We start from the raw sequence: 16522 nt of genomic DNA on the forward strand, positions 1-16522 counted from the left end.
CGGGCTCCAGTGCCCCTCAGTCGGCCCGTGCACGGCGAGCAGGTCCGGCCAGGAGGCCGGCCCAGCCGGCCAGCGGCCCTTATAAAGGCCCACAGGCTCCGCCCCTTCAGGAATGCCGGAGGAGCCCAGGGCAAGCCCGCCCTCGGAAGCCGGGACCCACAGGGCCCAGGTCACTGTGGCCTGGGTATGGGTGGGGCCGGAGAAGCCCCGGAAGTGGGGAGTGGGGTGGGGGGAGTGGTTGATGATTTTTAGGATTGGGTTGGATTTGCGTAGTGGAATCATGGGTGCTTTTGTAGTTGAGGTACAACGATGGTTTTTCGTATCATTGGTTATGGTTGGAGTCCATATGGAAGCAATGACATATGTTTTATCGACATTAAGTGTATTATTGGTTATGGGGTTTGTAGGTTTTTCTCCTAAGCCCTCTCCTATTTATGGGGGTTTAGCGTTAATTGTTAGTGGTGTGATTGGTTGTGTGATTATTTTCAATTATGGGGGGGCTTATATGGGTTTAATGATATTTTTAGTTTATCTGGGGGGTATAATAGTTGTCTTTGGTTATACTACAGCAATGGCCATTGAAGAGTATCCTGAGACATGGGGCTCAGGGCTTGAGGTTCTAGGGGGTCCTTTGGTAGGATTAATGATGGAGGTAGGGCTGGTTTTATGGGTTTTAAGTTTGGATGAAGAAGTGGTGGTGGTTAATTTCAATAATATGGGTAACTGGGTGATTTTTGAGGGGGAGGGGTCGGGGTTAATTCGAGGTGACTGTATTGGTGCGGGTGCCTTGTATGATTACGGGCGTTGGTTAGCGGTGGTTGCTGGTTGAACATTGTTTGTTGGTGTATACATTGTGATTGAGATTACTCGGGGTAATAGGTTATATTATTAGAAGTAGGGTCAGGATAGGGGGGATGAGGAAAGAGAGGAAGTAGAGTTTGATTATGCCTCTCTGGGTGGTTACAGTTGTGGAAGCGGTAATATGTGTTTGTGAGATTATTTCGGGTATAGATTTTTCTAGCCATGTTGAGTCTAATAAGAGGAGGGCTAAGTTTTGACTTATAAGTAGGTTTTGCTAGGGGATCATACGGTGAACTGTGGTGGGGAAGTATCCTAGTATGTTGGAGAATTTGAGTATTTGTGATGGGTTTTTCACTTTTAGTTTGTTGGTTATAAGGGCGAGGTCTAGGGCTGTTAGGAAACCGAGAGCAGTTGCGTCTAGGGCTGAGAGTTTGAGATAGAAGGGTGTTGTTGGCTGGGGGAGTGAGGTAGGGGGGATATTACTGGTGATAAGGAATCCCGTGATTATACTGCCTATTTAATTGGGTTTAGTAGGGCGGGGTTGTTTTCGTTGATGTTTATTAGGGCTGGGAAGCGGGGTTGTCCTGTTAGGGTAAGGAGAATGGTTCGAGTACTGTAGGCGCTTGTTAGGGAGGTGGCGATGAGAGTAATAAATAGGGCTCAGGCGTTGGTATACGACGTATTTGTGGCTTCGATAATGAGATCTTTGGAGTAGGAGCCTGTGAGGAAAGGTATTCCTGTGAGTGCTAGGTTGCCAATAACTAGGGAAGTTGAGGTGAGGGGCAGTGTTTTAAACAGACCTCCTATTTTTCGAATGTCCTGTTCGTTGTTTAGGTTATGAATAATGGATCCGGAGCACATAAAAAGTACAGCTTTGAAGAAGGCATGGGTGCAGATGTGTAGGAATGCTAGGTATGGTTGGTTAATACCAATGGTGACTATTATTAGGCCTAGTTGACTTGAGGTAGGGAAGGCCACGATTTTTTAAATATCGTGTTGTGTGAGGGCACAGATGGCTCTGAATAGAGTAGTAATGGCTCCCAGGCATAATGTGAGGTTTTGGATTAGTGTATAGTTTTCTATCAAAGGGTGGAAACGGATGAGTAGGAATACTCCGGCAACAACTATGGTGCTGGAGTGAAGTAGAGCTGAGACTGGAGTTGGGCCTTCTATGGCAGAGGGCAGTCGGGGTGAAGGCCAAATTGGGCTGATTTTCCTGTTGCTGCTAGGAGAAGGCCTATTAGTGGAAGGAGGTTTGAGTTGGAGTTTAGGGCTAATATCTGTTGAAAGCCTCATGAGTTGTAATGCAGGAGGAATCGTGTCATAGCTAGGATAAGACCAATGTCGCCAATACGGTTGTATAGGACTGCTTGGATGGCTGCTGTGTTGGCGTCCGCTCGAGCGTGTCATCAGCTAATTAGGAGGAAGGATATTAATTCCTACGCCTTCCCAACCGATGAAGAGTTGGAAAAGGTTGTTAGCAGTAACTGGAATTAGTATGGCAGCGAGGAAGATAAGGAGATATTTGAAGAGTTGGTTAATGTTTGGATCTGAGCTTATGTACCATAGCGAGGATTCTATAATGGATCAGGTGATGAACAGTGCGATTGGAATAAATATTATGGAAAAGTAATCTAGTTTAAAGCTTAGTGTTAGATCTAATGTCTGGGCTGTTATTCAATGTCAACTTCACATGGTTGTTTCTTGGTTGAAGAAAATGTAGAAAGTTGTTGGAAGAAGGCTAGTAATAAAAGCATATGTTACAGTTGTTTTTACATAATTTGGATATGAGCGTGTTTTGTCAGGGTTGATGAGGGTGGCAAAAATTGGAAGAGTTAGGGAGGCGAGGGTTGTTGTTATAACAGGGGTACACACGATTGTTACTTTTATTTGGAGTTGCACCAATGTTTTTGGCTCCTAAGGCCAATGGATAGCTGTTAGTTATCCTTTAAAAGTTGAGAAAGCCGTAATTTTAAGTACGGAGGCATGGATTAGCAGCCCTTGCAGGTTCTCTCGGTAAATAAGAAGTGATAAGCTTCCATAGTTAGGTTCACAATCTAATGTTTTGATTAAACTATATTTACAGGGAGCAAACCCTAGAATGATATTGGGGTTGAGGGATAGAAGAATGATTGGAGCGAGGTGTATAAATACGAACGTATTTTCTCGTGTGAAGGGGGGTTTTATGTTGATTATATGATGTGTAAGTGTTCCTCGCTGCATTGTGATGAACATGTGGAGAGAGTAGAGGGCTGTAATTAGTATGTTGAGTCCTGTTAGTACAATAGTCATATGGGATCAGGAAAATGAGGCTGCGATTACAAAGAGCTCACCTAGTAGGTTGATAGTGGGGGGTAGGGCAAGATTAGTAAGGTTTGCTGTGAACCATCTAAAGGTTATTAATGGGAGTAGGGTTTGAAGTCCTCGGGACAGTAGTAGGATACGGCTGTGGGTACGTTCATAGTCTGAGTTAGCTAGGCAGAAATAGATGGAGGAGGTGAGTCCATGGGCAATTATAAGGATAAAATTATGATGAATGCATGGGCCGTTACAATAACGTTGTAAATATGGTCGTTACCTAGTAGATTGCCGGGTTGACCTAGTTCAGCTCGAAGAAGAAGGCTTAGAGCTGTACCTAGGATTCCAGCTCATGCACCAAATAGTAGGTATAGAGTCCCAATGTCCTTATGGTTTGTTGAAAAGAGTCAACGGTTGATGAGCATAGGTAGAGATAGAGAGAAGGGAAGGGTAAAGTGGCTGAGTAAGCATTAGGCTGTAAACCTAAAGACAGGGGTCTAGTCCTCCTTTGACCAGCCCGGAGGTGATTTTCACATTGAATTGCAAGTTCAAAGGAGCAGCTTTAAAAGTTTCTGCCGGGGCTTCTCCCGCCTTTTTTCCCTGCGGCGGGAGAAGTGGATCAAAGCCAGTTGATTAGGGTATTTAGCTGTTCACTAAATTTTTGTGGGTTCGAGTCCCGTTGATCTAGTGAGGGCTTAGCTTAATGAAAGTAATTGATTTGCGTTCAATTGATGCAGAGTAGGTGTTTGCAGTCCTTATGTACTTCAGAAATTAAGTATTTACACTTACTAAGGGCTTTGAAGGCTCTTGGTCTTGTTTAACCTAAATTTCTAGTGGATAGCCAAAATTAGGGCGGAGGCTGGTAGTAAAAGGGTAGAGGCAATGACGAGTGGGGGAATAAGGAGTGTAGGTTTTGTGTTTTCGAATTGCCATATTATTTTTGTGTTGTTGGATGTAGGAAATAGTGTTAGGGAGATGGTATAGATTAGGCGTATAGAGAAATACGGGTTAAGCAGAGTTCTGATAATTATGATAGAGGGGATGAGAAAGTGATTGTTTATTGTGAGTTCTTGAACGGTAATTCATGTAGGTACGAAGCCGGTTAGAGGGGGTAAGCCCCCTAGGGATAGGAGGGTGGATGCTCTTAGTGGTGCTAGACAGGTTGATTTGTTTCAGGTGTGGGATAGTATGAGGGTGGTGGTGTTTGAGTTTAGGTTGAGGGTCAGGAATATGGTAGTTGTTAGGGTGATGTCTATGGTGAAGTAAAGAATTGTGATAGTTGGGTTATATACTAGTGTTCTTATTATTCAGCCTATGTGAGTGATTGAAGAATATCCTAGGATTTTGCGTAATTGTGTTCGGTTGAGACCTCCTCAGCTGCCTACTGTGATAGATAGGGTAGAGGGAGTTAGGAGGATATGGGTGTTGATTGATGGGTGAATTTGGTATATGATTGAGATGGGGGCTAGTATTTGCCATGTAAGGAGGAGTAGGCCAGAAGTTAGGGATGTTCCTTGGGTAACTTCTGGGACTCCAAAGTGGAAGGGGGCTATTCCTAGTTTGATGGCAAGGGCAGCCCAGTGCAGAACACGGTGGTGGTGCTTTCGGTGGGGGTGGGGGTGGGGGTGGGGGTGGGGGTGGTGTGTTTGGGTGTGTGGGTGTGTGGTTGTGTGGGTGTCTTGGGGTGTGTGTGCGTGTGCGCGGGCGCGCGCGCGCGCGCTGTGTTGGGGAGTGGGGTGGGGGATCAAGCGGGGGTCGGGTGGTGGAAAAGCGTGAGAGCTCTGCCGGGGCTGCTCCCAGAGCCTTGGCCGCTGCCCGCACGGCCGCGCATGCGCAGTAGACGGTCCCCCTCCTGGAACCTGGGCCGGCTCTGGAATCCCCGGGATGGATGCTCAGTTCTCCTCGGTGTGGAGTCTCCGGCCGGCCGCCGCCGCCGCGCCCAGACCGGGAAGGCAGGAATGCCAGGCTGGTCAGCCCGGAGGGAAAACAGGCCTCTCCACACCGAGCCAGGTGCTCACCGCGAAAGGGAGGCCACCGCCCCGCCCCCGATCCCGTCCCCAACCCCGCGTCCTAAAGCTCCTCCAGCAGAGCCCGGTACTCCTCGTCGCTGAGGAGTAGCGGTTCCAGCAAAGCGGGCTCTCCCACGTCCTGCAGCTCCGTCGGGGCCTCCGTTTCCAGCAAAGGTTGCCCCTGCTGCAGAAACTCGGGGGTCTCCAGGAGCTCATCCAGCAGGCTGCAGGGGAGTGCAGACGAGCGCCCAGGCTCCTGGAGCGGCGGGGAGGGCGCCCGGATGGCTTGCATCTGCTCCTGCCCCGCGGAGGCCTCCGGGGGCGCGGGCCCCGGAGGTGGAGCTGCCCCGACTTGGGGCTCCCACGCCGCCCCGGCGACCTGGGGCCCCTGGCCCCAGCCCCACCACGGACTCCCCTGGGACGTGGGCGGCGCCAGCACACCCTGGCCCTGCGGCTCAGCTCCAGCGGGCCCAGGCTGTCCCACCGAGCAAGGGCCCGGCAGGCTGTGGTGCTGCGGGTCCCGATCCCCCCGCCATTGGCTCGGGCGCGGAGGCCACCCCCGGGGAGTCTGAGGGTGGGAGAGCGCCCCTTCCGGAGTCGCCAGGGCAGCGTAGGAAAAATCCCAATCCCCGCCTGCCGGGGCGGGATGGGAGATCCCTGCTGCCTGCGCAGCCTGGCTGGGCTGCAGCGGGGCGACGGCCCCTGCTCCCTGGCCCACGAAAGCCCCCGGTGGGAGAGTCCAGGGCGCGCAGGGCACGTGGGGGGCGGGAAGCCCCGTTCCCCACGCCCCGGTGTGGGTGGAGGCGACCGGCGAGGGAGCGGGGGGACACCCGCCGGGGGCCGCGTCGCCCGGGCCGCCTGCGTGCGCCGGTGCCCCGCCACCCTGGCCTGGGTGCCTGGCCCTCCGGTTCTGAAACCAAATCTGAATCCGGGACTCCGGGAGGCCCGTCTCTCTGGCCAGTTCTTCCCGGGTGGCGATGCCTGGAAAGCGATCCTGCTGGAAGGCTCGCAGGAGCAGGGCGGTCTGGGACCGGGTGACGGCGGTCCGCTTTCGCCTGCCTTCTTGCGGGCCGCGTTTCCCGGGCCAGGGCCGAGATTCCCGCCGGTGCTGCCTCAGCTGGCGCGATCTCTCGTTCTGAAACCAAATCTGGACCCTGGGCTCCGGAATGCCGATGGCCTGGGCCAGCTCTTCCCTGGTGGCGATGCCCGGGTACGGGTTCCGCTCAAAGCAGGCTCGCAGGGCCTCCCTCTGGCTCGGGGTCCAAACGAGTCTCCTTCGCCGTCCTCGTCCTCGGGCTCCCGCCGGGAGGGCGCCGTCGCCGGGTGTCGGGAGAGCCATCGCGGGGAGACCTGGCCGGAATTTCGCGGACAGACACGGGCAGAGAGAGGCCGGCGGGCTCCAGTGCCCCTCAGTCGGCCCGTGCACGGCGAGCAGGTCCGGCCAGGAGGCCGGCCCAGCCGGCCAGCGGCCCTTATAAAGGCCCACAGGCTCCGCCCCTTCAGGAATGCCGGAGGAGCCCAGGGCAAGCCCGCCCTCGGAAGCCGGGACCCACAGGGCCCAGGTCACTGTGGCCTGGGTATGGGTGGGGCCGGAGAAGCCCCGGAAGTGGGGAGTGGGGTGGGGGGAGTGGTTGATGATTTTTAGGATTGGGTTGGATTTGCGTAGTGGAATCATGGGTGCTTTTGTAGTTGAGGTACAACGATGGTTTTTCGTATCATTGGTTATGGTTGGAGTCCATATGGAAGCAATGACATATGTTTTATCGACATTAAGTGTATTATTGGTTATGGGGTTTGTAGGTTTTTCTCCTAAGCCCTCTCCTATTTATGGGGGTTTAGCGTTAATTGTTAGTGGTGTGATTGGTTGTGTGATTATTTTCAATTATGGGGGGGCTTATATGGGTTTAATGATATTTTTAGTTTATCTGGGGGGTATAATAGTTGTCTTTGGTTATACTACAGCAATGGCCATTGAAGAGTATCCTGAGACATGGGGCTCAGGGCTTGAGGTTCTAGGGGGTCCTTTGGTAGGATTAATGATGGAGGTAGGGCTGGTTTTATGGGTTTTAAGTTTGGATGAAGAAGTGGTGGTGGTTAATTTCAATAATATGGGTAACTGGGTGATTTTTGAGGGGGAGGGGTCGGGGTTAATTCGAGGTGACTGTATTGGTGCGGGTGCCTTGTATGATTACGGGCGTTGGTTAGCGGTGGTTGCTGGTTGAACATTGTTTGTTGGTGTATACATTGTGATTGAGATTACTCGGGGTAATAGGTTATATTATTAGAAGTAGGGTCAGGATAGGGGGGATGAGGAAAGAGAGGAAGTAGAGTTTGATTATGCCTCTCTGGGTGGTTACAGTTGTGGAAGCGGTAATATGTGTTTGTGAGATTATTTCGGGTATAGATTTTTCTAGCCATGTTGAGTCTAATAAGAGGAGGGCTAAGTTTTGACTTATAAGTAGGTTTTGCTAGGGGATCATACGGTGAACTGTGGTGGGGAAGTATCCTAGTATGTTGGAGAATTTGAGTATTTGTGATGGGTTTTTCACTTTTAGTTTGTTGGTTATAAGGGCGAGGTCTAGGGCTGTTAGGAAACCGAGAGCAGTTGCGTCTAGGGCTGAGAGTTTGAGATAGAAGGGTGTTGTTGGCTGGGGGAGTGAGGTAGGGGGGATATTACTGGTGATAAGGAATCCCGTGATTATACTGCCTATTTAATTGGGTTTAGTAGGGCGGGGTTGTTTTCGTTGATGTTTATTAGGGCTGGGAAGCGGGGTTGTCCTGTTAGGGTAAGGAGAATGGTTCGAGTACTGTAGGCGCTTGTTAGGGAGGTGGCGATGAGAGTAATAAATAGGGCTCAGGCGTTGGTATACGACGTATTTGTGGCTTCGATAATGAGATCTTTGGAGTAGGAGCCTGTGAGGAAAGGTATTCCTGTGAGTGCTAGGTTGCCAATAACTAGGGAAGTTGAGGTGAGGGGCAGTGTTTTAAACAGACCTCCTATTTTTCGAATGTCCTGTTCGTTGTTTAGGTTATGAATAATGGATCCGGAGCACATAAAAAGTACAGCTTTGAAGAAGGCATGGGTGCAGATGTGTAGGAATGCTAGGTATGGTTGGTTAATACCAATGGTGACTATTATTAGGCCTAGTTGACTTGAGGTAGGGAAGGCCACGATTTTTTAAATATCGTGTTGTGTGAGGGCACAGATGGCTCTGAATAGAGTAGTAATGGCTCCCAGGCATAATGTGAGGTTTTGGATTAGTGTATAGTTTTCTATCAAAGGGTGGAAACGGATGAGTAGGAATACTCCGGCAACAACTATGGTGCTGGAGTGAAGTAGAGCTGAGACTGGAGTTGGGCCTTCTATGGCAGAGGGCAGTCGGGGTGAAGGCCAAATTGGGCTGATTTTCCTGTTGCTGCTAGGAGAAGGCCTATTAGTGGAAGGAGGTTTGAGTTGGAGTTTAGGGCTAATATCTGTTGAAAGCCTCATGAGTTGTAATGCAGGAGGAATCGTGTCATAGCTAGGATAAGACCAATGTCGCCAATACGGTTGTATAGGACTGCTTGGATGGCTGCTGTGTTGGCGTCCGCTCGAGCGTGTCATCAGCTAATTAGGAGGAAGGATATTAATTCCTACGCCTTCCCAACCGATGAAGAGTTGGAAAAGGTTGTTAGCAGTAACTGGAATTAGTATGGCAGCGAGGAAGATAAGGAGATATTTGAAGAGTTGGTTAATGTTTGGATCTGAGCTTATGTACCATAGCGAGGATTCTATAATGGATCAGGTGATGAACAGTGCGATTGGAATAAATATTATGGAAAAGTAATCTAGTTTAAAGCTTAGTGTTAGATCTAATGTCTGGGCTGTTATTCAATGTCAACTTCACATGGTTGTTTCTTGGTTGAAGAAAATGTAGAAAGTTGTTGGAAGAAGGCTAGTAATAAAAGCATATGTTACAGTTGTTTTTACATAATTTGGATATGAGCGTGTTTTGTCAGGGTTGATGAGGGTGGCAAAAATTGGAAGAGTTAGGGAGGCGAGGGTTGTTGTTATAACAGGGGTACACACGATTGTTACTTTTATTTGGAGTTGCACCAATGTTTTTGGCTCCTAAGGCCAATGGATAGCTGTTAGTTATCCTTTAAAAGTTGAGAAAGCCGTAATTTTAAGTACGGAGGCATGGATTAGCAGCCCTTGCAGGTTCTCTCGGTAAATAAGAAGTGATAAGCTTCCATAGTTAGGTTCACAATCTAATGTTTTGATTAAACTATATTTACAGGGAGCAAACCCTAGAATGATATTGGGGTTGAGGGATAGAAGAATGATTGGAGCGAGGTGTATAAATACGAACGTATTTTCTCGTGTGAAGGGGGGTTTTATGTTGATTATATGATGTGTAAGTGTTCCTCGCTGCATTGTGATGAACATGTGGAGAGAGTAGAGGGCTGTAATTAGTATGTTGAGTCCTGTTAGTACAATAGTCATATGGGATCAGGAAAATGAGGCTGCGATTACAAAGAGCTCACCTAGTAGGTTGATAGTGGGGGGTAGGGCAAGATTAGTAAGGTTTGCTGTGAACCATCTAAAGGTTATTAATGGGAGTAGGGTTTGAAGTCCTCGGGACAGTAGTAGGATACGGCTGTGGGTACGTTCATAGTCTGAGTTAGCTAGGCAGAAATAGATGGAGGAGGTGAGTCCATGGGCAATTATAAGGATAAAATTATGATGAATGCATGGGCCGTTACAATAACGTTGTAAATATGGTCGTTACCTAGTAGATTGCCGGGTTGACCTAGTTCAGCTCGAAGAAGAAGGCTTAGAGCTGTACCTAGGATTCCAGCTCATGCACCAAATAGTAGGTATAGAGTCCCAATGTCCTTATGGTTTGTTGAAAAGAGTCAACGGTTGATGAGCATAGGTAGAGATAGAGAGAAGGGAAGGGTAAAGTGGCTGAGTAAGCATTAGGCTGTAAACCTAAAGACAGGGGTCTAGTCCTCCTTTGACCAGCCCGGAGGTGATTTTCACATTGAATTGCAAGTTCAAAGGAGCAGCTTTAAAAGTTTCTGCCGGGGCTTCTCCCGCCTTTTTTCCCTGCGGCGGGAGAAGTGGATCAAAGCCAGTTGATTAGGGTATTTAGCTGTTCACTAAATTTTTGTGGGTTCGAGTCCCGTTGATCTAGTGAGGGCTTAGCTTAATGAAAGTAATTGATTTGCGTTCAATTGATGCAGAGTAGGTGTTTGCAGTCCTTATGTACTTCAGAAATTAAGTATTTACACTTACTAAGGGCTTTGAAGGCTCTTGGTCTTGTTTAACCTAAATTTCTAGTGGATAGCCAAAATTAGGGCGGAGGCTGGTAGTAAAAGGGTAGAGGCAATGACGAGTGGGGGAATAAGGAGTGTAGGTTTTGTGTTTTCGAATTGCCATATTATTTTTGTGTTGTTGGATGTAGGAAATAGTGTTAGGGAGATGGTATAGATTAGGCGTATAGAGAAATACGGGTTAAGCAGAGTTCTGATAATTATGATAGAGGGGATGAGAAAGTGATTGTTTATTGTGAGTTCTTGAACGGTAATTCATGTAGGTACGAAGCCGGTTAGAGGGGGTAAGCCCCCTAGGGATAGGAGGGTGGATGCTCTTAGTGGTGCTAGACAGGTTGATTTGTTTCAGGTGTGGGATAGTATGAGGGTGGTGGTGTTTGAGTTTAGGTTGAGGGTCAGGAATATGGTAGTTGTTAGGGTGATGTCTATGGTGAAGTAAAGAATTGTGATAGTTGGGTTATATACTAGTGTTCTTATTATTCAGCCTATGTGAGTGATTGAAGAATATCCTAGGATTTTGCGTAATTGTGTTCGGTTGAGACCTCCTCAGCTGCCTACTGTGATAGATAGGGTAGAGGGAGTTAGGAGGATATGGGTGTTGATTGATGGGTGAATTTGGTATATGATTGAGATGGGGGCTAGTATTTGCCATGTAAGGAGGAGTAGGCCAGAAGTTAGGGATGTTCCTTGGGTAACTTCTGGGACTCCAAAGTGGAAGGGGGCTATTCCTAGTTTGATGGCAAGGGCAGCCCAGTGCAGAACACGGTGGTGGTGCTTTCGGTGGGGGTGGGGGTGGGGGTGGGGGTGGGGGTGGTGTGTTTGGGTGTGTGGGTGTGTGGTTGTGTGGGTGTCTTGGGGTGTGTGTGCGTGTGCGCGGGCGCGCGCGCGCGCGCTGTGTTGGGGAGTGGGGTGGGGGATCAAGCGGGGGTCGGGTGGTGGAAAAGCGTGAGAGCTCTGCCGGGGCTGCTCCCAGAGCCTTGGCCGCTGCCCGCACGGCCGCGCATGCGCAGTAGACGGTCCCCCTCCTGGAACCTGGGCCGGCTCTGGAATCCCCGGGATGGATGCTCAGTTCTCCTCGGTGTGGAGTCTCCGGCCGGCCGCCGCCGCCGCGCCCAGACCGGGAAGGCAGGAATGCCAGGCTGGTCAGCCCGGAGGGAAAACAGGCCTCTCCACACCGAGCCAGGTGCTCACCGCGAAAGGGAGGCCACCGCCCCGCCCCCGATCCCGTCCCCAACCCCGCGTCCTAAAGCTCCTCCAGCAGAGCCCGGTACTCCTCGTCGCTGAGGAGTAGCGGTTCCAGCAAAGCGGGCTCTCCCACGTCCTGCAGCTCCGTCGGGGCCTCCGTTTCCAGCAAAGGTTGCCCCTGCTGCAGAAACTCGGGGGTCTCCAGGAGCTCATCCAGCAGGCTGCAGGGGAGTGCAGACGAGCGCCCAGGCTCCTGGAGCGGCGGGGAGGGCGCCCGGATGGCTTGCATCTGCTCCTGCCCCGCGGAGGCCTCCGGGGGCGCGGGCCCCGGAGGTGGAGCTGCCCCGACTTGGGGCTCCCACGCCGCCCCGGCGACCTGGGGCCCCTGGCCCCAGCCCCACCACGGACTCCCCTGGGACGTGGGCGGCGCCAGCACACCCTGGCCCTGCGGCTCAGCTCCAGCGGGCCCAGGCTGTCCCACCGAGCAAGGGCCCGGCAGGCTGTGGTGCTGCGGGTCCCGATCCCCCCGCCATTGGCTCGGGCGCGGAGGCCACCCCCGGGGAGTCTGAGGGTGGGAGAGCGCCCCTTCCGGAGTCGCCAGGGCAGCGTAGGAAAAATCCCAATCCCCGCCTGCCGGGGCGGGATGGGAGATCCCTGCTGCCTGCGCAGCCTGGCTGGGCTGCAGCGGGGCGACGGCCCCTGCTCCCTGGCCCACGAAAGCCCCCGGTGGGAGAGTCCAGGGCGCGCAGGGCACGTGGGGGGCGGGAAGCCCCGTTCCCCACGCCCCGGTGTGGGTGGAGGCGACCGGCGAGGGAGCGGGGGGACACCCGCCGGGGGCCGCGTCGCCCGGGCCGCCTGCGTGCGCCGGTGCCCCGCCACCCTGGCCTGGGTGCCTGGCCCTCCGGTTCTGAAACCAAATCTGAATCCGGGACTCCGGGAGGCCCGTCTCTCTGGCCAGTTCTTCCCGGGTGGCGATGCCTGGAAAGCGATCCTGCTGGAAGGCTCGCAGGAGCAGGGCGGTCTGGGACCGGGTGACGGCGGTCCGCTTTCGCCTGCCTTCTTGCGGGCCGCGTTTCCCGGGCCAGGGCCGAGATTCCCGCCGGTGCTGCCTCAGCTGGCGCGATCTCTCGTTCTGAAACCAAATCTGGACCCTGGGCTCCGGAATGCCGATGGCCTGGGCCAGCTCTTCCCTGGTGGCGATGCCCGGGTACGGGTTCCGCTCAAAGCAGGCTCGCAGGGCCTCCCTCTGGCTCGGGGTCCAAACGAGTCTCCTTCGCCGTCCTCGTCCTCGGGCTCCCGCCGGGAGGGCGCCGTCGCCGGGTGTCGGGAGAGCCATCGCGGGGAGACCTGGCCGGAATTTCGCGGACAGACACGGGCAGAGAGAGGCCGGCGGGCTCCAGTGCCCCTCAGTCGGCCCGTGCACGGCGAGCAGGTCCGGCCAGGAGGCCGGCCCAGCCGGCCAGCGGCCCTTATAAAGGCCCACAGGCTCCGCCCCTTCAGGAATGCCGGAGGAGCCCAGGGCAAGCCCGCCCTCGGAAGCCGGGACCCACAGGGCCCAGGTCACTGTGGCCTGGGTATGGGTGGGGCCGGAGAAGCCCCGGAAGTGGGGAGTGGGGTGGGGGGAGTGGTTGATGATTTTTAGGATTGGGTTGGATTTGCGTAGTGGAATCATGGGTGCTTTTGTAGTTGAGGTACAACGATGGTTTTTCGTATCATTGGTTATGGTTGGAGTCCATATGGAAGCAATGACATATGTTTTATCGACATTAAGTGTATTATTGGTTATGGGGTTTGTAGGTTTTTCTCCTAAGCCCTCTCCTATTTATGGGGGTTTAGCGTTAATTGTTAGTGGTGTGATTGGTTGTGTGATTATTTTCAATTATGGGGGGGCTTATATGGGTTTAATGATATTTTTAGTTTATCTGGGGGGTATAATAGTTGTCTTTGGTTATACTACAGCAATGGCCATTGAAGAGTATCCTGAGACATGGGGCTCAGGGCTTGAGGTTCTAGGGGGTCCTTTGGTAGGATTAATGATGGAGGTAGGGCTGGTTTTATGGGTTTTAAGTTTGGATGAAGAAGTGGTGGTGGTTAATTTCAATAATATGGGTAACTGGGTGATTTTTGAGGGGGAGGGGTCGGGGTTAATTCGAGGTGACTGTATTGGTGCGGGTGCCTTGTATGATTACGGGCGTTGGTTAGCGGTGGTTGCTGGTTGAACATTGTTTGTTGGTGTATACATTGTGATTGAGATTACTCGGGGTAATAGGTTATATTATTAGAAGTAGGGTCAGGATAGGGGGGATGAGGAAAGAGAGGAAGTAGAGTTTGATTATGCCTCTCTGGGTGGTTACAGTTGTGGAAGCGGTAATATGTGTTTGTGAGATTATTTCGGGTATAGATTTTTCTAGCCATGTTGAGTCTAATAAGAGGAGGGCTAAGTTTTGACTTATAAGTAGGTTTTGCTAGGGGATCATACGGTGAACTGTGGTGGGGAAGTATCCTAGTATGTTGGAGAATTTGAGTATTTGTGATGGGTTTTTCACTTTTAGTTTGTTGGTTATAAGGGCGAGGTCTAGGGCTGTTAGGAAACCGAGAGCAGTTGCGTCTAGGGCTGAGAGTTTGAGATAGAAGGGTGTTGTTGGCTGGGGGAGTGAGGTAGGGGGGATATTACTGGTGATAAGGAATCCCGTGATTATACTGCCTATTTAATTGGGTTTAGTAGGGCGGGGTTGTTTTCGTTGATGTTTATTAGGGCTGGGAAGCGGGGTTGTCCTGTTAGGGTAAGGAGAATGGTTCGAGTACTGTAGGCGCTTGTTAGGGAGGTGGCGATGAGAGTAATAAATAGGGCTCAGGCGTTGGTATACGACGTATTTGTGGCTTCGATAATGAGATCTTTGGAGTAGGAGCCTGTGAGGAAAGGCATTCCTGTGAGTGCTAGGTTGCCAATAACTAGGGAAGTTGAGGTGAGGGGCAGTGTTTTAAACAGACCTCCTATTTTTCGAATGTCCTGTTCGTTGTTTAGGTTATGAATAATGGATCCGGAGCACATAAAAAGTACAGCTTTGAAGAAGGCATGGGTGCAGATGTGTAGGAATGCTAGGTATGGTTGGTTAATACCAATGGTGACTATTATTAGGCCTAGTTGACTTGAGGTAGGGAAGGCCACGATTTTTTAAATATCGTGTTGTGTGAGGGCACAGATGGCTCTGAATAGAGTAGTAATGGCTCCCAGGCATAATGTGAGGTTTTGGATTAGTGTATAGTTTTCTATCAAAGGGTGGAAACGGATGAGTAGGAATACTCCGGCAACAACTATGGTGCTGGAGTGAAGTAGAGCTGAGACTGGAGTTGGGCCTTCTATGGCAGAGGGCAGTCGGGGTGAAGGCCAAATTGGGCTGATTTTCCTGTTGCTGCTAGGAGAAGGCCTATTAGTGGAAGGAGGTTTGAGTTGGAGTTTAGGGCTAATATCTGTTGAAAGCCTCATGAGTTGTAATGCAGGAGGAATCGTGTCATAGCTAGGATAAGACCAATGTCGCCAATACGGTTGTATAGGACTGCTTGGATGGCTGCTGTGTTGGCGTCCGCTCGAGCGTGTCATCAGCTAATTAGGAGGAAGGATATTAATTCCTACGCCTTCCCAACCGATGAAGAGTTGGAAAAGGTTGTTAGCAGTAACTGGAATTAGTATGGCAGCGAGGAAGATAAGGAGATATTTGAAGAGTTGGTTAATGTTTGGATCTGAGCTTATGTACCATAGCGAGGATTCTATAATGGATCAGGTGATGAACAGTGCGATTGGAATAAATATTATGGAAAAGTAATCTAGTTTAAAGCTTAGTGTTAGATCTAATGTCTGGGCTGTTATTCAATGTCAACTTCACATGGTTGTTTCTTGGTTGAAGAAAATGTAGAAAGTTGTTGGAAGAAGGCTAGTAATAAAAGCATATGTTACAGTTGTTTTTACATAATTTGGATATGAGCGTGTTTTGTCAGGGTTGATGAGGGTGGCAAAAATTGGAAGAGTTAGGGAGGCGAGGGTTGTTGTTATAACAGGGGTACACACGATTGTTACTTTTATTTGGAGTTGCACCAATGTTTTTGGCTCCTAAGGCCAATGGATAGCTGTTAGTTATCCTTTAAAAGTTGAGAAAGCCGTAATTTTAAGTACGGAGGCATGGATTAGCAGCCCTTGCAGGTTCTCTCGGTAAATAAGAAGTGATAAGCTTCCATAGTTAGGTTCACAATCTAATGTTTTGATTAAACTATATTTACAGGGAGCAAACCCTAGAATGATATTGGGGTTGAGGGATAGAAGAATGATTGGAGCGAGGTGTATAAATACGAACGTATTTTCTCGTGTGAAGGGGGGTTTTATGTTGATTATATGATGTGTAAGTGTTCCTCGCTGCATTGTGATGAACATGTGGAGAGAGTAGAGGGCTGTAATTAGTATGTTGAGTCCTGTTAGTACAATAGTCATATGGGATCAGGAAAATGAGGCTGCGATTACAAAGAGCTCACCTAGTAGGTTGATAGTGGGGGGTAGGGCAAGATTAGTAAGGTTTGCTGTGAACCATCTAAAGGTTATTAATGGGAGTAGGGTTTGAAGTCCTCGGGACAGTAGTAGGATACGGCTGTGGGTACGTTCATAGTCTGAGTTAGCTAGGCAGAAATAGATGGAGGAGGTGAGTCCATGGGCAATTATAAGGATAAAATTATGATGAATGCATGGGCCGTTACAATAACGTTGTAAATATGGTCGTTACCTAGTAGATTGCCGGGTTGACCTAGTTCAGCTCGAAGAAGAAGGCTTAGAGCTGTACCTAGGATTCCAGCTCATGCACCAAATAGTAGGTATAGAGTCCCAATGTCCTTATGGTTTGTTGAAAAGAGTCAACGGTTGATGA

At 50.5% G+C, this 16522-nt stretch overlaps 2 protein-coding genes across 2 annotated transcripts; both read right to left on the bottom strand.

Moving 5' to 3' along the window:
- Window positions 1-5169: 5169 nt before the first annotated feature.
- On the bottom strand, window positions 5170-6501 carry LOC135971180 (double homeobox protein 4C-like). The gene has a single exon (XM_065545999.2). The coding sequence runs from the start codon at window positions 6445-6447 to the stop codon at window positions 5170-5172; it is 1278 nt and encodes a 425-aa protein (XP_065402071.1). The 5' UTR covers window positions 6448-6501.
- A 5169-nt stretch (window positions 6502-11670) lies between these two features.
- Window positions 11671-13002, bottom strand: LOC135971181 (double homeobox protein 4C-like). Its single transcript, XM_065546001.2, has one exon. It carries the CDS (start codon window positions 12946-12948, stop codon window positions 11671-11673), a length of 1278 nt encoding a protein of 425 aa, XP_065402073.1. The 5' UTR covers window positions 12949-13002.
- Between the last annotated feature and the right edge of the window lie 3520 nt (window positions 13003-16522).

Source organism: Macaca fascicularis, chromosome 6, assembly GCF_037993035.2.
Source record: "Macaca fascicularis isolate 582-1 chromosome 6, T2T-MFA8v1.1".
Lineage (NCBI taxonomy): Eukaryota > Metazoa > Chordata > Mammalia > Primates > Cercopithecidae > Macaca > Macaca fascicularis.

Coding starts and splice junctions, on each gene's coding strand:
- LOC135971180 (XM_065545999.2), bottom strand. CDS start 6,447: ATGGCTCTCCCGACACCCGGCGACGGCGCCCTCCCGGCGGGAGCCCGA.
- LOC135971181 (XM_065546001.2), bottom strand. CDS start 12,948: ATGGCTCTCCCGACACCCGGCGACGGCGCCCTCCCGGCGGGAGCCCGA.